General features: G+C 37.6%; 1 protein-coding gene across 9 annotated transcripts in view; it reads left to right on the plus strand.

Annotated features, from left to right (window-relative positions):
• The window catches only part of NR2C1 (nuclear receptor subfamily 2 group C member 1), a 57,016-nt gene extending 36,332 nt beyond the window's left edge, over nucleotides 1-20,684 (plus strand). For 8 of the 9 annotated variants that reach the window (XM_074539613.1, XM_074539615.1, XM_074539611.1 and 5 more), the window contains 5 exons: nucleotides 1,278-1,399; nucleotides 4,396-4,535; nucleotides 6,014-6,151; nucleotides 9,776-9,881; nucleotides 10,378-10,933. In XM_074539613.1, coding sequence (XP_074395714.1) covers nucleotides 1,278-1,399; nucleotides 4,396-4,535; nucleotides 6,014-6,151; nucleotides 9,776-9,881; nucleotides 10,378-10,552 — 681 coding nt within the window. In that variant the 3' untranslated portion in view covers nucleotides 10,553-10,933. Of the gene's footprint in view, nucleotides 1-1,277; nucleotides 1,400-4,395; nucleotides 4,536-6,013; nucleotides 6,152-9,775; nucleotides 9,882-10,377; nucleotides 10,934-17,725 lie in introns of those variants that run through there. The other variant, XR_012580043.1, reaches the window with a different exon arrangement.
• The last annotated feature ends 316 nt before the right edge of the window (nucleotides 20,685-21,000 follow it).

The following is a 21,000-nucleotide window of genomic DNA, read 5'->3' on the forward strand; positions in this document are numbered from 1 at the left end:
AATTTCCAGTTAATAAACTGCTTTTGTTCGCTGGGTAATTCTTTTTTTGGGAGAAAGTCCTGCACTCTGCAGTGGTTTAGCTGCACTGGTTATTTTATAGTTACCTTAAAAATACTGGGTAAGCCATACAAAAGGATTTACATAGACAAAGTATTTGCATGAAGCAGAGTCAGCATTTCCTTGCATGAAGCAGAGTCAGCATCCACATTCTCACTTGAATGAGTGGATCTGATGCAGTCTGCAGCTGGATTTTGAGACCTTTAAGTGTATCTGTCACTTTCTTGTTTTTGTAGATACCCTATTTTAGCATGCTAGTAGTTGACTTAAATATAGTTGCTGTGTTACTTAGCCATATATTTTCTGGATTTATTTCTCATTTTACAAGGTTGCAGGAATTCCTTCTATCCTTTTTTTTCTATCCTTTATATCCTTATTTTTCATGGATATATCAAAAAGCTTGGTCATCTGAAAACTCCGAAACAGGCATTTGGTTAAACTTTACCCCTCCTACAAGCATCTGTTTGGATCATTCAAATGAACATCTCTAATGCAAATGTCAGCATTTTCTTTAAAACTGCATTAGCCAGAACATTATATTAAAAAATACTAATTTCTGAAGACAGAATTACATGTTCTAAGCTATTTTGGGTCGAATTTCTTTCTTCACATACGCAGGTAACATCATTAATTTTACTTACTAACATTGTGAAGGGTCCTTTCTGATATATGTTGGTTATATTTTTTGGACTTGTGAGGAGCTGTGTATTTAGGTATTGTGATCAAACATCAAAAGATTTATCTCGTATTTCTTTGTAAAATATGAATTAATATTTTATTAATTAATAAAATAAAAATTATTATTTGTGAACTAGGATTCTCACACACACATTGTCTCTCTCTCTCCAGGAGTTGTCACTCCTCTAATGTAGGCAACTTCATTCCACTTAAAATGATTTCTTCTCTCTTACTCTTTGAGAATGTCTCAGAAGTTGAGTTTTGAGATTTTCCATTTCCAGTTGTCCCAGACATTAATCTCTATGAATGAATCAAACTTTTTATCTTTTTTGTTGCTGTGTGATTATTTAACATACAGAATGTAATGGTGTGACTAATAATGCAAAAGGGAGTCATTCAGTTTTATTGGGATTATAACTTATTTTATTTTTTCGTTTACAAGAAACTCAAAAGACTGATTTCTTCCTAAATGTATTGTGAGGAAAATAAAAGAACTCTTACATGTTCTTCTTTTTTTCCTTCTTTTTTTTTCTTTTTTGCAGCTCACCATGCCTTCTCCTATGCCTGATTATCTTAATGTTCACTATATTTGTGAGTCTGCCTCCAGGTTGCTTTTCTTGTCCATGCACTGGGCACGTTCCATTCCATCTTTCCAAGCTTTGGGGTAAGTGTTCCATTTATTCACTTACGTTGTGCACATGTGCTTTTGAATTCCTGGGTTTTGCTGGCTTCTTCAGGGACTTGTAAAAATATAAAACTACTGATTAAACCTGTTATAAATCTTAATTGTAAGGTAAATTTTCTGAATTAAAACTACTCCAAATTTGAGTCCAAATTCAGGACTTGGTTGGGTTTTGTAAGAAAAAGGAGTAGACTTAAAACAATCAAACACCCTCACACTGCTGCTTCTTAAAATATTTTGAGAAAATAGGAATTTCTATCAGCTTTTTAATGGCTACAGCTCTATACTTCATCCTGATGCTTATCAGGTGATCACCAAAAAGAAGCTCCTGTCTGAATCCCCAAAATTTTTATCCTTATAAGGTGAATTACCAGTAATAATCTTGCCTTTAATAACCCACATGAAAAAAATGGTTTGCTAGATTCAGCAGACATTCAGAATGAAGTTGTCTAGTTTCAGAAGATTTGCCAAAAATAATTTGCTCCTGTAGCCAAAAGGTAATTCTAACTCTTCTTTTTACGGTTTGTATAACATCCTGCTTCTCCATCAGAATTTAGTGTATCACTTAGGTTCAGTTTTGTAGTCCATTGCTGATCATCATTAAAACAAAAATGTCCAAACTACATGGGAAAAACTGATTTATCCTATATTCAGAAGTAATTTTATGAAGGTACATCAAATGAATAAAGATACTGTATTGGGTCTGACACAAATGGTGAATAAATCATGATAGTTTGTTCTCATCTCAGTGTTTCTGTTTAATTCAATATCAAAATAGCCTGTGACTGTGGCAGCAAAGAGAATTCCGTTTTTAAAATGAGGGATTGTCTCCTTTTCTAGGAAAGCTGTCAAAAGCAGGATGATCTGTGATTACCATTTATGTTTACTCAGATGCTTCAGCCAAATTATTCTACACTTTTTAAGGAAAGATACTGCATTGTGTGTAATTAAGCCTTTGTGTTGGAGAAGGACAAAGGAATATTGTATAAAGTTAATAGTAGGGGTAAAAAAAATAGGTAAATATGATGTTTTGTTCTGGTGGAAATTGTTGATCTACAGAATTACAAAATGCATAGCAAATAGACATAGTACGTTATGTCAAAAGATTTTTGTTACTGAGAGACAGCTGCAAATTAGTACAAATTGGTATTTAATAAAAAATGGGAATTGCTTCTTAAAAATAAAATGTAGTACAGAAGACCTCTCTATCCAAAAAGATGTAGCAAGAAAAATCTGCACCTGCTCTTTTTATCTGTTATTTCACAATATATTTTTCTGCTTAAAGAATGTGGAGGAGTAAGCTGCCATAATAGTGTTAATATTCACCTGTAATAGCATTATAGACCCAGTCAAGATCATGGGCAACAGTATATAAATAACATAAATCCAGTGTTTCTTTGAAGCGCCTAAAATGCAAACTATTTTCAAGTAGAGTTGTATTTGAAATTAATGCACCCTTTATAGTTGGAGTACATTATGTCCTATAATTTTGGCTTTCAGAAGAGTGACTCATTTCACTTTTAAACTGAAGAGAAATTCATGGAGCATGATGAGTAATGGTTTTGTAAGGAAAATGGATACCTAGGTTGTTTCCTCCTCAGGCAACATTCTCCTTTAGTCACAGCAGGATAGTTGCCTTTGACCTAATGATGTAGTTAATGATGCCAGATATTGATTAGCTCATCTTCCTGCATGGGCATTTTGTTCTTAAGAGAGTTTCCTACTGAAACCATCACCAAGCTGGTAACAAGCTGGTTACAGTTTTGTGAGGCTGCTTTAGCAAACTTAAGAACTGGTTCTGGTGTAACTTTGATCAGCCATAAAGATGCTGTAGTTGATATTTTTATCTACACACACAAATCAGAGGAGTAGCCAGTACACCGTATTTTCAGTGGTGCTCAGCACAGTCCCTCTGATTATGTTAAAGGAGATGAACAAAGATGTGACCAATATGTGCAGAAGCTGCATGTACAGTATCATGTCTACCATAACAAGAACTTGATCAGAATGGAAATATTGCTCTCAGTAAGCTCTTTGTAATCCAGTTAAGGACAGGTCTGTGTTCACCAGTCTTTTGGCATCTTAGGATTGCACTAAATCATCAGAACTGTTCCCGAAGATTATATCTGCATTCTTCAAAAATCCATTCCACTGTATTTTTGTAGTTGAAATCCTAGCTTTAGTATGCTTTTCTTCTTTGATAGATCTTGTACTTCTTTTAAATTTCCATTATTTGTATTCACTGGCTAAAACTGAAACGTCATACCTGAATTTGACTCCTTTCTAAAGGTGGGATTTGCTTTCTAAGGTACTGAGGTCTTGTTAAGCTCTGTGAGTTAGAGCTGCTTGGCATAACTAAAAGTTAGGTTACTAATATGAAAGTGGCTGAATATGAATTGATATATTTTATTTTAAGCTGCAGCAAATAAATCCTTACGAGTGGTATTTATACTTTGAGGTCCGTATTTCAAACCTTATTCCAGACTTGAAAGGGATGTAGACAGTAGCAGCCAGGAAGCTCAGAAGCTTGATGTTCCATGTCACCTCTATCTTTAATTAAAAAATTATACCAACCTGTCAGTTTTCAAATGGAAAAAAACCCCCATGAGTCTGTTCTATGTCTAAATACAGGAACAATGCAATCTTTTTTTGCTCATGCATACAAATGTTGTCCCAAATCCTAAGAAAACTAGTATGGTGGAGTACACTGTGACAGTTGTCATTTACTGTAACTTCAGCTTGCTTTTGTAATAGAAATCTGTCTCCTTTTAGGTCACTTAAACAAAAATGTATTGCTTTACAAAAGTCACTTTAAACAAGGTATTTTAACTCTAGCATGCAAAGAAAAATGATGCAGAACTTCATTTTGGTGTTGGTTGTAATGATTGAATTAATGTTTTATGAAGTGTTCTTCAAATTTAAAAAAAATGTGTGAATGCAAATGGCTGGTTTTATTAAATTATTGTGCTTTTCAATAGGCAGGATAACAGCATATCATTAGTAAAAGCCTGCTGGAATGAACTTTTTACGCTTGGTCTGGCACAATGCTCACAAGTTATGAACGTGGCAACGATCTTAGCTGCTTTTGTTAATCACCTTCAAGGCAGTTTACAACAAGGTAAGGTATATACTGTGCACATTCCAGACTTGGGGAATTACTTGATATTTTTTAAGCTTTGAAGTGCACAGAAGCTCCCTATTTATTCTTCAATTGTTATTGTAAATTTACTGTTTAAAGAATTTCATGTTAGTATTGAAACAAAAGGATACTAGCAACTACAGTCCCCAAGATAGAATATTATAGCAATTTTGCAAAAGTCAGCTATTGTAATATTTAACTCCAAATAATTTTTTTTTAAATTTTTGTGTTTTGTATTGTTTAATAGTGTTCTGCTGTCTGTTAATATCATCAGCCCAAATTAGGAATATTTTGGGCAGCATCAGTGTTAAGAACACAGGAGTACTGTGAATATGATTCCTCTGTATGAAGGATACAAAGTAAAGAATGACCCACCTGTCCTTGTTCTTCATAGCTGTGACACAAAGCAGCTAAATGCCAACTTGGTGATACAGTTCCTTTAGATAACTTGGCTTGTTGACTTCCATGTATTCGTTTTAGTCTGCATGGAAGTCTTCAACAGATCTCCACTAAGTACACTTTGTTCCTTGGTAATCCTATGTCCTGCATCTTTGGCATATTTGTCATTTAAATGAAAGACATATCAGTTGGCCTCTTTTATGATAAGGTAATTAAAGAATTATTTCCAAGGGGTTTTTGTGATTTAAAAACATCCACAAGATCCTCCTGTAAATAACAATAGCTTAAAACAAGCGGGTCAAACAGTGAGATGTACTGGAACAGCTAACAAATCTGATTGTCTCTAGCAGATAAAAATGAAATCTGGAAATTTTAGTCTATGTAATAGTAATTTATGTTTACCAGAAAGGGTATTGTAGTAACTAGTCGTATTTTTATCGTTATTAAATACACATATTTCTGCCATTTAAACTGGGAATCCAGGTTGACTGCAAAGGTCAGTTGTGCAGTCTGCCAGCTGCAGTGTCTCCAAGAGATATCAAGTTTGTGGATGGGTTATGGGTTTTTGGGCTGCTTTGCTGTTGCTGACTCAAGGGGAACAGCTGTGCACCAACCACGTTCCCCTCAGTGTAAATCAGGGGAGGTGAGTAGTTCTCCTTTCCCAGCAGTGGCATGGTCTCTGACTAAACCACCCACAAAGCTGGACACTGTTCTGCCATGTGGCACCTGATCCTTAGGCACAGAGCACAGGTCAGCATTAGCACTGTATGCTTTACTTATAAGTAGTTTCTTCCTTCCTTCATCATTTCAAGCTCTAGTCCATGCCTCATAACTTGGAAGCATTAGCAGGAAGAGCCTAATTGGAAAAGGTGGAAAAAAAGAGAGTTAATACTCCCTAATTGGTGGTGTCAGGATTATTCAGACCTAATAGGAATTTTTACATGGCATAGATTTCCCATTGTTTGAATCTAATAAAAAATATTTTTTAAATTCCAGTGTGAACACATTTTTGCATGCATGTTGACTTGGGAATTTTTCTTACGTGTGTCTTGATTTAGATAAGCTGCCAACAGACAGAGGAAGACTAGTAATGGAGCATGTCTTCAAATTGCAAGAGTTTTGTAACAGCATGGTTAAACTGTGTCTGGATGGGTATGAATATGCATATTTGAAAGCAATTGTTCTCTTCAGTCCTGGTAAGTAATTATTCCAAATGTAACATTTTAATCTGTGCTATTTATTTCTGCATATCTGTTTCATTATATGCAGTTACTGCCTTATTTGTTGAGCAAACTTGCAAGGTTTGTGAGGACTGCAGGAAGAGAAGGGTTAATCTTCTAATGTAAATAACTGAAGGTTGCTTTGGGGACTTTTTTTGCAGGGAGAGACTTTGATTCTTTTTATTTGTAGATTTTTATTTGTGGCTGTGCCACTTATGCTTTTGGTTTTTTGGGGTTTTTTCTTTTCATTTATTTATTTATTGCTTTTAATTCTGTGCCTCCTTTCTGGAGTTCATGTTCTAAAGACCTGCAGTTTAATTTTCTGAAGTGTTGCTCTTGCACATCCAGATCAGATAGATTGAATTTGGGATTTTAATATATGAAAAACTATCTGGGCATCAGTTCTCACATTCAGAATTACAGAAACATCACCTCTCCCCCACACAGACAATGCATAAGCATTTCTGACAAATGAGCATCACAAGCATGCACTTATGTTGTTATTTCTATCTTCTAAACAGTATTTGCTTAATGTACTCTCAGTAGCATTACTAGACATACATTAGACAGTGAAGGTAATGCTACTTTATTTCCCTTCTGGGTGATTAGTGTACAATAGGGAGGAAAGAGTCCTCTGGTTATGGTAGGTACTTAGTGAGTAATTACATTGTGTATCTCATATGCCTGGATGTAGAAAGATACAAAATTAATTTTCTTACTTGGAAGTTGCAGAATTAGCTTTTCACAAAAGGCATTTAGGTATTGTATCAGCATCTTGCAGGCTGATTTATCATTCAAAATTGGGATTTAATACAAAGCCAAATCAAGTCTTTTGATGAAAGAAAAATGTGGAAATCTCAAGTACTTCCTCTGTCTCCAAGAGTTTTTCACTCTCACATTTAGGAAGTGTCATCAGTTACTCCATTTCACTTTAGAATGTGTTAAAAGCACCAGCATCTTCCTTAATCTTGTTGCTCTGCCTTTTGTAGATGCTGATGTCCTGTAGAAAAGATTGGAGTGAATGTTCAAATGCTCACAGAATCTTAATGACCCCTGTCAGTAGTGTAGGACATGGAGGAGATCTGGGTGGTTGGTTCTTGTCAGTTCTGTAGGGTTATTAGATCCAAGAAGAACTTGCTTTTTGCATTCAGTTGCAGTGCAGTTCACCCTTACACAGAAAAATTAGTTGAGGTGAGAAAATCTTTTAGAACTTGGACACTTCAAAATGTACATTTTAAGCAGGTTTTCTAATATATAGAATTCATATATTGTGAGGTTCTTGCTTTGCAGTTTCCCTCAGATTTGCATTATCTTTTCTATATGTAGTATCTACCAGTAAAAGTGGCAGCATCAGCAGGAATTCATGGTATTCATCAGTGTGCAAACAAAACCCTGCATATCTTATAGTTACCTATATATATATATATAAAATTTTATATATATATATATATATATTGCAGTATAGAAGACTTCTGAGATGACAGACATTCATGCAAATAAAAAAGAATATGAGTAGAGTCAGAACATTTCAGAAAAGATGATAAATTTCCAGAGGAATTCCTATTGTGATGTTTTTCTATTGTGGGTCACTGAGGAAAATCAGATCCTGGGTGTTTTACTCCAAGACATAATCCTGCTGTCAGTCCTTATGACCAGGAGAGTCTTGCATGGTTCTGTGTGTTTGCTTGTACAGTTCACTCTATCACTGCAACAGTTTCAGTTTCCTGATAAGCAGGACTCACCATTAAACCCACTCAGTTTAAACACAATGTTAAGCATGCTTGCAAATCTTTGCAGTTTTCCTTTTCTGCTGAAGATTGAACAGTTCCAAATACACCATTATTACAGAAGAGACTTTCTCTAAGTGGATGGTTGGTGGATGTTTGCTGGTTTAATTTTAATAAATAATACTTGCAGGAGATACAAATCTCCTGCAAGTGTTCTTACCCCAAAATAATCCTTTTCATGGCATTCCTATACAAAGAACTGGTAGAGGTTACTTCAGGAAAGAAACAAAATTATGGGAGAATGCCTCAAGTCCATTTTTTTAGAATTATGTCCACTAGCATTTATGATAGAATCCTCTGGCCTGTGTGGAAAAATCAATCCTATAAGACACCAAAAAATACTTCTTGAGGAACCTTGCACTTGCAAAGTAGTATTTACCTATTTGTTTAGTCTGAAGTTTGTGTCCTTACGATTATATTTGACAACACAAAAGGTAAAAGAAAAAATACCTTGGAAAATATTCTAGTCCAGTCACATGATTGAGAGAAATTTTCTTTAGCTGCTGTTTTCAAATTCACATTACTAATGAGCAGTTGCTTTAATGTCAATGTGTCGTCAGGACTCTTGATCCTTAAGCCATATAACAAAATCTTCCTGCATGTGAAAGTCATGTTTGAGGTACCTTGAACAGAAGGGATGACCTGGCAATGACTCTCAGACCAGAAATAATAATTGCAGGGATTTTACTGCTGTGCTGCAGGATGGGGCTGGGCTGTACATGCAGCAGAGGCCTAAGATAAGAACCTCTGCTTTAGTAGGCCCTGGTGATTCAGCTGTGCCAAGCCAGCTGTTTGATTGCCACAAAACAGCCTTGGACAAGGAGATTATGTAAGGGGTGTGCCAAGACAACTTGACATCTTCCTAAATGGCTGCAAGTGTACAGTGGTCTTCAAAGAACTCTCTCCAGAAGCTGATTTCTTGCTGTGTTCCTGACATGCCTCTAAAAGCAGCAGCACGAAGTGATGCATTTTGTATGTCAACTCTGACTCTTCATCTACATGACTTGTCATGCTACCATGACAGTAAAATTTTTACATTCAGATAGATGGATAACAAAATTACAGACCATGTAGAGAGTTCAGAATTACTACCTAATAATTTCTGAGAGTGACTTGGCAGTTAAGTTGATGTCCTTTCATTTTAGCAACACTTACATTTTGTGTAAGTTCAAATCACTGCTAAAAATTATGATTAGCACATTAGAAATTTTTGTACCAAATAGTTGGAAAGAACAGTCTGCTACATACAAGCCTATCTGAATTCAATGTCAAAAAGCATTTGGACAATGCTCTCAGGCACAGGGTGTGATTCTTGGGGTGTCCTATGCAGGCCCAGGAGTTGGACTCAATGATGGGTCCCTTCTAACTCAGCATATTCTATGATTCAATGTGTTTTGTGCATGTTCACAGCTTTTTATTCTGCTTCTTCCACTGATCTTAATTTTATACTTCACGTTTCACCTAAATATTACTTGTGCATCCAGTGTTCCAGGAAGTGTCAGTGTGTTGAAACAATCCTGTTTTACTGCTGCACAAAGAACAGAATTGTATCATCAAGACTGACATAAACATTGTAAACACTGAATTTATTTGAACTCTTTCAAATGTCTGAGTTTGTTTATGGGAAGTTAAGTAAAAGATAAATGTAAAGAAAGAGAAATATAAAGAGGTGAAGTAGTGTCCACAACTAAAACTGAAGTTGCTGCAGCTACCACATAATTATTTCAGTATGTTGGCAACTGGATAGTCTGTATGGATGTTAGTTCATTTTCTGTAGAACGAGTATAACAAAGAAGAGGGGTTTTTTTTTCAGATCATCCAGGTCTAGAAAATGTGGTACAGATTGAGAAATTTCAAGAAAAAGCTTACATGGAGTTCCAAGACTATGTAACAAAGGCATATCCAGATGATACCTACAGGTCTGTAAACTTAGATGCTTATTTGATTGATTCTCTTTTCCGAATCACTGATTTGTACAGTTTTTCATGTAATAGATATATACATTTTCTTCTTACCTCATTAAAATTAAGGAATTACCTTTAGAGCACTTCAAATATTATGCATGTGGTCAAACATATTATGTGTAGCATTTTTCATCTCATTGTTACTTTCTAAAATTAAATATCCAAAATAAATATTAGTAGCATGCAATTTGAATTGCATCTATTTGGAATATTTCCTTATTTAGTCTCAAATCCAAACACACATAGTTGAAAGACATTTGCACATTTTCTGTACTGTTAATAAATTTAATGCTATTCTGATTAAATATTTAAGCCTTTAATGAACTAGATATGGTAAACTTTGACCAGTAGTGTTCCTTGTAATTTTTTTCTCTTGCCAATAATATCATGGAGAACAACAGCAAAATCTGTGATTTACTGAGTAACACTTTTTACCAAATTTATTTTCCAGGCTATCTAGACTCCTTCTGCGATTGCCTGCTCTCAGGCTGATGAGTGCTGCCATCACTGAAGAGCTGTTCTTCGCAGGACTGATTGGCAATGTTCAGATTGACAGCATCATCCCATACATTCTGAGAATGGAGACAGCAGACTACAACTCTCAGATCATAGGTCATGGTGTGTAAAAGGAGCAGCCCAGGATTCTGTACCATGGCAATCATGGTGATGTAAATGCATACCCTGTCTCCAAGAGATGGTCATAAGCCTTCCAGTGCACCTTTCCAAAGAAGGCTCATATTCCTCCTTTCCAGTACACTTGGGAACCGTGGTGGAGTGTATTAGGATATAGGATCTCTTCCTGTTCTTCATCTGTCTTCAAGGACTTGTAAATTAACTTGATATCTGAAGAAGGTCAAGAATTGTCCATCCTATTTTTGTAGGTAGACGGACTTGGAATATTTGTTTATGAAGTTCAGGCTTATGAGGAAACTGAAGAACTTTGATTGAACTAAGGTATCTCAACTTAGTTTGATGTTTTAGACAAATAAATTAACTTTCCTCTCTGAGCTTTGTTTTCAGTGTTTTGCTGCTAGTTCTTTTTCACGTATCAAATGGAAAATACATAATCAAACATCCTGAAAAGGCCAGTTTCCATGTAGACAAGACCCAGCTTAATTTTGGCTGTTGTTTTGAAGAGTGATTTTTTCCTGCTGAATTAAACACTGGATACCATACCCCAAGTGCAGGGAAATAGATGACATTCACATTTAAAAATATTCTGATGTTAACATTGATGCGGCTGATCAAAAGAGCAGCAGCAAAGAGTCAGTAAGTGACTTGTTTTGCAGATGCAACAGAATACTATATTTTAACAATAATGTGGTAGACATCAACTCTTTTATACCATGAAAAACTAACAGAGAAGTGTATACTGCAGGCATTCAAAGACAGCACACTTCTGCTTTTTCTGGTCTCAGAGCTTTCTCACACTACCCCTCCCTCTTTAACACTCAGTGCCCAGTGATGGAGGCATTCTAGATGCCTCAGCTTTTGTCCATGTCTTTATTTTTTGTTATGGTTAGCCTTTGGGTATGTAATTCTCTTTTCCAACCACTCCTGTACAATTACTTTTCAAATTTTAGTTTGTCAAATCCAGTGTCCTTCCATATGGGAGCATAGCCTCTGCTGCTTTTCCTTTGCTCATTAGGAATGGGTCTAGATACTCCATGCATGTTGCCTGAGTCATACTCCACAGCTCCATCTAAGGACGAGTTTTAATGCTCCTCTGTCTTGAGGATGTGACTCACATGACAACACTGACATGTGGTTGCTTCTTGAATCCTTTTGCAGCAGGAAGTTAAGCACCCCTGGCATGTTTATTTCCTGCTGCTTAAAATGAGAGAAATACCCTAGTGAAAATGATGGTCTTCTCTAGACATTGGCATTTAGGATTTTCTGAATCTTGGGTCAAGTCTGAGTTCTATTTAGCATGACTCCTTTCTTTCTCTGGCAAAACTGAGTGAGGAAGAGCCTGACCCAATCAAGAAACACATTCCTGCACCAGAGATTGCCTAGCCATAGGATCAGATTGAATGGAGGCCTTTGCCCACTCTGCAGTGGCAGTTCCAAGGCCACTTTAACACCAAGAGACTACAACATGAGGCTTGGGTTGTAGAGTTCTTGAGTTCTGTAGTTTTTTTCTCAGCATCTGAGGATCACTACCAGACAGAAACCATGAAAACTGACACTGAATTTCTGTGTTCTTCTCAATTCTACTGACTGAGCTGCTTGGATCTTTCTGTACCCTAGCTTTGTAATCACAGACTGTGTCATAGAATCCCAGGATCAGATGATGGTTGGGGTTGAGAGAGGCCTTAAAAATCATCTGGTTCCAGCCACCTCTAGGGACAGGGACATCTTCAACTAAACCAGGTTGCTCAGAGCCCCACTCAACCTTGCACTGAATGCTTCCAGGAATGGGGCATTCACAGCTTCTCTGGCTAACCTGTTCCAGTCCCTCACCACCCTCACAGTAAAGAATTTCTTAATATCTAATATAACCTGTTCTCTATCAGTTTAAAGCTATTCCCCCTTATCCTGTCACCACATGCTCTTTAACAAAAGGTCTCTCTCCATCTTTCATGTAGGCTCCTTTCAGGTACTGGAAGGCTGCAGCTGGGTCACCCTAAGCCTTCTCTTCTACAGGCTGAACAATCTCAGTTCTCTTGGTCTTTCCTCATGGAAGATCCCAAACAGCTCCATGGTTGCAGCCCTGCAGGTGGGGTCCCACAGGAGCAGAGGGGCAGAATCCCCTCCCTCCCTGCTGCCCACGCTGCTTTGGATGCAGCCCAGGACACCTTTGGCTTTCTGGGCTGGGAGTGCCATTGCTGGGTCATGTCCAGCCTCTCATCCACCTGCACCCCCAAGTCCTGCTCAGCAGGGCTGCTGTCCATCTGTCCATCCCTCAGCCTGGATTGATACCGGGGGCTGCCCCAGGTGCAGCACCATGCACTCAGTCTTTATGAGATTCCATGGACCCATTTCTTGAGCCTGTCCAGGTCCCTCTGGATGGCATCCCATCCTTCAGGTGTGTCAGTCACACCACTCAGCTTGGTGTCAGCAGCAAATCTGCTGAGGGTGCACTCGACCTCTTCATCTATGTCAATAATGAAGATGATTACACTGCCTTTATATGGACCCCACATGTCAGTGGTGTCCCTTGGGATTCTGAGCCACTGAACACTACCCTCTGCTTGTGACCATCCATCTACTTTCTTACTCATCCAACAGTCCACCCATCAAATCCATCTCTCCAGCTCAGAAAGAAGAATGTTGTGGAGGACCATACTACACAATTGGTCATATCCAGTCCCACAGATCAAAGCACTTAGTGCTGAGGACCCCTCATGGCATGGAACAATGTGTCTGGGCCTTTGCTGTGCCTTTTCTGTGTTGGAACTGGCTGTGGCAGCTGAGGTCTTCAAAAGGTTACACCTTTTGAAGGTTGTATGGTTCAAGTTCTTTATCTGTTTCCTGGAGAGCTGTACGAAAATGACTGTCCTGTACCTCAGGAGGCGCATCTTATCCACGGAGTTTATGTAAATTTGAAGGACTGTTGCTGCCAACCTGAGGTGCTTGTTCTCTCCCCACAAGTTAGAGGCCCAATTTTGATCTGTAGGACCAAGTTGCAGATTGGAGGTTGATCATTCTCCAGTTCAGCTCTCCTCAGAAATTCTGACTGTGCTTTCTAGTCCCTTGCTATGCCCAACCCACTTCTGACCCTAGCAGGCACAGGAGATTTACAGTCCTCTACATTAAAAGTTTAAAGGAATCTGACAACATATTACTTCTGAATATGCTGGAGGTAGTTTTCCAGGCATTCCACTACTCTTGGAAGAGTTTTACTCTAATATTCTCCAGATTTATGAAACCCAGGTAATAGTAAGATGATCATAAAAATCTCTTTTCCTTTGTAATGAAGCACAGTATGCAAATCACTCTCACATCCTTGAAGAAATTTTCCACTCCATAGCTTGAGCCTCAGGTGTAATACAGAGTTCTTTGTTTAGAGTTGACAAAAAGGTTCAGCTGATGCAGCCTCATGTGGTACTGTCCAGCTTTGGAAACAGCTGAGAAAATATCAGTGTATCTACAGATGTAAATATTTAGCAATTGAATCCCTCAGTTCAGCCATCTTTATTGCTTGAAGAGACCTTGAAAGATCTTTCATTCCAGCCTTCCATGGGAGCAGGACCCCAGAAGAGACAAACTATCTAGTGCCCTGTCCAGTCACATCTTGCAGTGATTGCTCTCAGCACAGGAAATGTCTATTAATCAAGACTGTCAAGCCTTCTTAAGGAGAGTGGCCTTGGACCCATGTCAGTCACTTCCCTTAATATTCTAGGGTGGTTTCCCTCATAGCCCGTGGATTTCTGTGGGTTGAGCCCTTGCAAGAGGCTGCAGAGCATCTCTTCACCTACTGGTGGGTTGACACGTGCATTGTTGTAGATACTTGATCCAGTGCTCTGCAGTCCAGCTGTGCTGGTAAAGATGGAAGTAAAGAAGATCCTGAGGAGCTCTGCCTTATCAGCAGTGAACTGCTTCCCTGCCTAGTGAGGCAATGGCTCTGCATCTTCCCTGTGCTTCTGCTTACTACTCACATATCTGTAGAAACCTTTCTTGTTATTCTTGACATCTTTGGCCAATTTTAGTTCTATCTGAGCCTTGGCATTCCTGCCCACATTTTTGCATGCCCTAGCAAGGTTTTTACTGTGCTTGATGGGTATTTAGCTGCCTTTCCATAGGTAGTATGTGTCCTTTTTTTGTTTGTTTGCTTGGGTTTTTTAATTTTAATTGGAGCACTGTTTTGGAGGGGATGTCCTCAAAATCTGTTTTCTCTGGATTCCTGTCCTTGTTTTCTCTTTGTGCCCTAGTCTGTTTGAATGCAAGTTAACTTCAGTTACAGATGGAGTGCAACTACCATGGACTGCTGGGTCAGAACTATGTGCTTAGGATGTGTTAACTCATAAGCACAGAACCTTGGTCATGTTTCACGAGGTTGTTTAAATTCAGGTGTTTGTATATTGTGAGGGCAAAAAACCCCTGCATTTTATGATGTTGGATACCTCTGACATTTGGACCTCTAAAGAGCCAAAGTGCATACATAACACACACAGCAAACAGCTCTGGCTACTGGTAAGTGACCTTTTTTTACCCCCAAAGTTTTACATTTTTATGATAATAAATTTTCAAGATTGATGTAAAGGTGGAATGCAGCTGATCTATGCTGCCTGCCAATTAATCTGTTTTGTCTTTATAATGATCTAAAAGATGCATCCATAGAGGAGGTTGTTGGTTCAGTGTTACTCACTTTGCTCAGCAGGATCTTAATTATTTCAGATTATTTCATTAATCAGTCTCAAACTATAAATTCATCCTTTTGATAAGGAATGAGGCATAATGGGGTTTTCTCAGGAATGGGAGCTTTAAAACAGGAAAATACAGGAATCAACATGTTTTTTTCTTTATTCATCCATGTTAACCATTACAGTCCTCTTAAGAACAATGTAACAGCTCATGGAAAAACCAAACTCTGAAGTTCTGGTTTTGTTTGCTTTAAGATAACTGCTTCTAAGTTAAATGAAATATATCGTTACCTTCAGCTGAGACCCTTAGTGTTTCTAACAGTTATTTTTTATGATTACATGATCTCACGTTACCACCTGTATGATTTATTGCCATTTATAGTCTTATGAATGAATTCCTTGGTACTGAATGAGAGACTGGCTAATATTACTGGGTTCTGTCAGTACCACTGTCAATACAATAACTAAAATGTGAATATTGGAACTTAATCCACCATGGATATTAAACTATTTCATCATTTTTCTGATTTCTCTTCAACTTTAAATTACTTGTCAACTTTTTGATCTTCATAAGCCTTGAGAGTTTTCAGAGCCCGTCAGGATTTAACCAAATTGTGGCATTTACCCACCAAAAACTCTTTGCCAATGAAAGGAGAAGTTTAGTTTCAACAGCTTTAAATTTTCAATGCTGAGAACAAGAAAAATCATTTTAATATAAATCACATGAAAGGAAAACCAGTTTTATACATTTTAGAATCCTATAATTTAAAGACAATAGTACTGTTACATATAATAAGCTTACTAGTTCAAATATTTTTCATGAAACTGTATGGTGCACACATGTATGTGGGTTTAGGTTGCTTGTTTCATACTGCTAAAGTTCCTAGTGAAAGTAATTGTTATATTTTAAACTTTTTTCAAGAGTTCCTTCATTGCAATACTTTCCGTAGTTACAAACCTATCTGTCATACATTTATTCTTGTTGTGTGATCTTCAGGGTCAGTGAAAGTCAGTCTGTTGTTTTTGAAACTTGTCCTGTGCATTTTGTTCAGCCTTTGTGGTTTGCTAGTACATCAGTTTCAGTGTAAGCAATACAGTATCACTGTATTTGTCTTGCTGTTGTATAAAGAAAATCACTTTAAATGTCTTGAAACCTGGCTAAATTAGAAAACTCTATTTTGGATGTATTTTTAAAAATAAATTGTAAGTTTCTATTATAGAAAACAACTGCAATATCCTATTATTTGTTAGTGTTTTATACAGATTGTCATATAGACCTAGAACACTGTACATGATTACAAATAGTTTGTGGATCTTTCACATTTTTATTATACAGTGGAGTATTCTCGGTTATATTCAGTCTCTGGGATTTGTGGTAGCTGCAATATCTTGTTGTTTACTAACCTTTTTGCAATTAACCCTTTCTTTCCATGCTTACTACTTTCTGGCCTATGCATTTGACAATTAATAATTTATTGTAAATTTTAATTTACTAGTGTTTTGGTTTTTAAAATGCTGTGTGGAAATATGTATTGTAATGAACCCCAGTCATGGATCTTCATGTCATATAATGCAATAATGGATATTTGGAAATTAGTATTTGATTCATTATGGATCAGTTTTAGGTTGAAAGTTACAGTATGGTTGAACAAAGTGTTTTTTCTTTTGAAAGAAACAGACTTCAGATATTCAAGTAAACATTTCAGTTTTAAATACTACTGGATAAATAATGAATTTATTGATGTGAAATCAGCATAACTTTTGGTCTATTTCAGAACTGATTTCTCAATGATAATTTTAAAAGTGTAAGGTTTATTAGTTTTCCTCTTCTATTATAAACAAATGTGGTATTTGTGTGGATGTGCAGATAACCCAGAACGTTATCCCAAAGGAGAAGCTAATTGCCATTCTTTCCATGTTTAAATTCTGAAATGTTTTTATCATGAAGTAAATTAACTGACACACTGCAGAGAAAATGTAAGATGCACTGGTAAAAGATAAACTTTGGATAGTACAATGAGTTTACTGATTACAAGAGCTGGAAATTAGCATTTAAAGTCTCTTTCTCAAGAAATTTTACTCCAGGTTCTATCTTGCCTCTGTTTTGAAGAGTTATTGTCTCTTGGTGCTTAGAATCACAGAATGGTTTGGGTTGGAAGGAGTCCTAAATATCATGTGGATCCAACCCTGCCGTGGGCAGGGACACCTCCCACTAGAGCAGGTTGCTCAGAGCCCCATCCAGTGTGGCCCTGAACACTTCCAGGGATGGGACATCCACAACTTCTCTGGACAGCCTGTTCCAGTGTCCCCTACCCTTATCATATAGAATTTCATAGAATCATAAAACCATTAGGGTTGGAAAAGACCTCTTAGATCATTGAGTCCAACCGTCTCATCCTTGTGTCCAATCTAAATCTGCCCTCTTGGACTTTCAAACCATTGCCCCATGTCCTATCACTACAGCCCTAATGTCTTTCTCCATCTCTCTTGTAGGCCTCCTTTAATTATTAAATGGCCACTGGGAGCTCTCCTCGGAGCCTTCTCTAGGCTGAACAACCCTAACGCTGTCTGTCTTCATGGGAGAGGGGCTTAAGCCCTCTGACCATTTTCGTGGCCCTCTTCTGGATCCACTGAATTCTGCAGGGCCCTGTTCCCCAGTCAGTCTGCTAATGAACTGCTCACTGTTCTGCTAGGAACTTCCCACAGCCTTTTGGCCTCCTCTGGGGCATTTGACTTTTTCTGTCAACAAACATCCCTAACGCCCAGGCTGGCCTTACCTCCTAATACCTCTGTCAGATAATTCCAAAGAACATTTCTGTTGAATCATAGAATCCATCTATGGTGTGCTGCTTTGTTTTTCTTCCCGTGTGTACCGAGTCTTGTGCTGATACATGCTGTGGATAGCCTTACCCTTCCTCTGATACACAATGGCTAAGAGAAAGTACAATTTTCTCTTGGGTGAATCTTTATGAGAAGAAGTCAGGCTTGTGCCTTTGGCTGGACTGTAAGAACCAGCTGTGCCCTCAGAGGCACTGTGTTGCAGGTGCAAGTCATTTGGACTGCTGGAGCATCACCATCTTCAACTCTCAACATCTGGGTGCTTAAGGTTCTTGTGGCTGTTGATACTGGTTGAACAAATGCATTTCCTGATTATTTTTTCAATAACTGGATCTTGTAGTAATGCTTGCCCAAATATATTTTTAAATTAACTCTGCTTGGATTAAAGGGAGGTGGTGGGGTGATAATCAGGTGATTCCTGATAAGCAGACAGGAATATTTGTGTTCTGTGTGAAATGATAGGGGAAAAGGGATAGCACAGAAAGGATGTTCTAGGAATGCTTTTGACTAAACTGTAGTGGATTTGCCTGTGACAACAGAGAAAGCAGATGGAACTGTGGGTTTTTCTGAGCTGACACAGGGCATTTCACTCAGCAGAACTGCCTGCTGACATCCAGAGAACCAAATGCCATGCTCTGAACCTCCTGGTGATACCAACTCCCCGGACAAGAGAGTTGGTGAGCAAGAGACATGTGAGCAGCCAACCCTGTGGCTTTGGTCCTTAGCAGACCTGCAGTCCAGTCCCTCCCAATGAGCTGTTCATGAGGTGTCTGAGCTTGTTTATGATGACTTCAGTTCTCCTGCATCCTAGGGTTTTATCAGGGAGCAAACTGAACAGCCACCTAGTTTGGCTAATGAAGGCTCCCTGAGGAACAGCTCCAAAAGGAATTTTTCTTTCAATCTGTAACCAGGAGAATTTTGCCATTGGAAAAACAAAGATGAAGGTAGAGTTACTTGCTGGAGAAATAACCCAGACATTTCCCACAAAAGGGTTGGTGTTTTCTAAAAGTGCTGGTAAATTTATTATTCTAGGGCTTTTGAGAGCTAAACTGTCCTCACAGCTGACATACTGAAATGTTTTTGTAAATGATGGAAGTGTGTACCTTTTTGGTAATATTTCATCCTTCCAGCCTATGAACTTATCTTCTAACATTTTCAATCAGTAGAACCCAAGTGACAAAAACTTATTTCACTGTGTTTTTAGGAAATATATATGGATGATAAGCCTAAAAAAATGTTTTAGTGAAAGCATTAGAGATTCCACTGTTTAGACTAAAGTGAGAGACACTATGGTTAGAGACTGGATTAGATTAATATTGGACACTTAAATGTGGAGGTTTGTGTTGTGGACTGGACTGTGCTTCTGGAATTTTGCAGTTTTAGAAGGATGGGGCGGGAATAAGAACATAGTATGCTCTTATTTGTTAGTCTTATGTTGGATTTTTTTTCTTAATTTAATTAAGAAAAGGATTTCCATTTTTTGTTGTAAATGGATGTTCCACAGTTGCGAACCACTGCAGAATAAATTTACCTGACTTTCCATACTAAGAGCAGAGAAAATGGCAGTGGAATACGCAAATGTCATAAAAGAAGTTCTTCTAAGGTAAAATGTAAACACTAAATTATTCTGTAGATCAGTTGACTTTTGCACTTTCTGAGAATATATGAACTTCAGTTTTTCAAGATCAATTGTAGCACTGAATAAAGTTTTTTAAAACTAAACTAGGATTCAGTGAGATGGTTGTGTGCTAACAAAATGAAGGGAAGTTACGTGTCATCCTTTGAGTCATTCAGGAAACAGATTTGTTTATTTTCGAAAAATATGTTGTTTGTTATGCTCTCTTAGGAAAGAAGCCAGTTACTTATGTTCAGACTTGAGAGGGGTTTTTAGGCTTGAAAAAGAGTCCTGGCACTAATTTTGTGACATGTACTTGAACTAGAGGAGAAAAACAAGGCAGCATCAAATATATTTAGCAAGAGTTTTTGAAGCAGTGAGGTTCAGTGTGCTACTTTTGGGATAAAAAAAGGCAACATCTAACAAGAGTCTTGAGTTTAAAAACCCTGGGAATTAAATATTTTGTATGGGTGCATGAGTTTGACAAGCACCTTGAGTGACAAGACAGCATTTCAGTGCTGTCATCTCCCAAAGATGTCCCAGTAAATCCTTCGGAAGACATAGTTGCATTTGCATTCCACAGTATTTAACGGTGACATTTGCACCGAGTTCAGGGAGAATTTTTGAACACAGTATTCAGATTCTCTTTTTCATGCACAGTGACACATTAACAGAAGCAGTTTGAATAGATGTGATGGGACTTCAGCAGTTATGAGGTAATGAAATCCTCAGTGGAGATCTCACTTGACTAAAGTAATGGAGAAAATAGTACAAAAAAATTTAAAATGCAATCCAAAGAAGATGCTGTAAAATTTTTCTGCTACTAAGAAAGTATTCCCCACAAAATCTTCTGTAGCATCAAAGTCACATTAAGAAGCTGATCCATTCTTCCAGCTGTGTGTCACAATGCCTTGTCCTGCACAGAGGACACTTTCTCAGACAGAGAACCATAGTGCCACATGGATCATTGAAGTGATCCAGATAATTTTAACTCTTAGGGGGAAAAACCCACAACAAAAAACTATATCTTTTTACTGCCAGCACAGAAAATGCTCATGGAATTATACTTGGCAGTTGGTGAAAATTATCTCAGTTACATTAATCAGGAATAGGCTTAGAAACTGGCATAAGTATTGAACTTATGTCTCCAAAGTTGGCTTCCTAATTTAAACTATACTTCTTTCATGTTTTACACTCAATCATCAGTTTATATCAAAATAATGGTTTTTGTGGATGAAGTTCAAACAGTGAGTAAATTCTGACTGTAAATGTTTTTATGCCTGCTAATGCACACTTACCTGACCAAATTTTAATG

The sequence above is a fragment of the Zonotrichia albicollis genome, chromosome 4, assembly GCF_047830755.1.
Source record: "Zonotrichia albicollis isolate bZonAlb1 chromosome 4, bZonAlb1.hap1, whole genome shotgun sequence".
Taxonomy (NCBI): domain Eukaryota; kingdom Metazoa; phylum Chordata; class Aves; order Passeriformes; family Passerellidae; genus Zonotrichia; species Zonotrichia albicollis.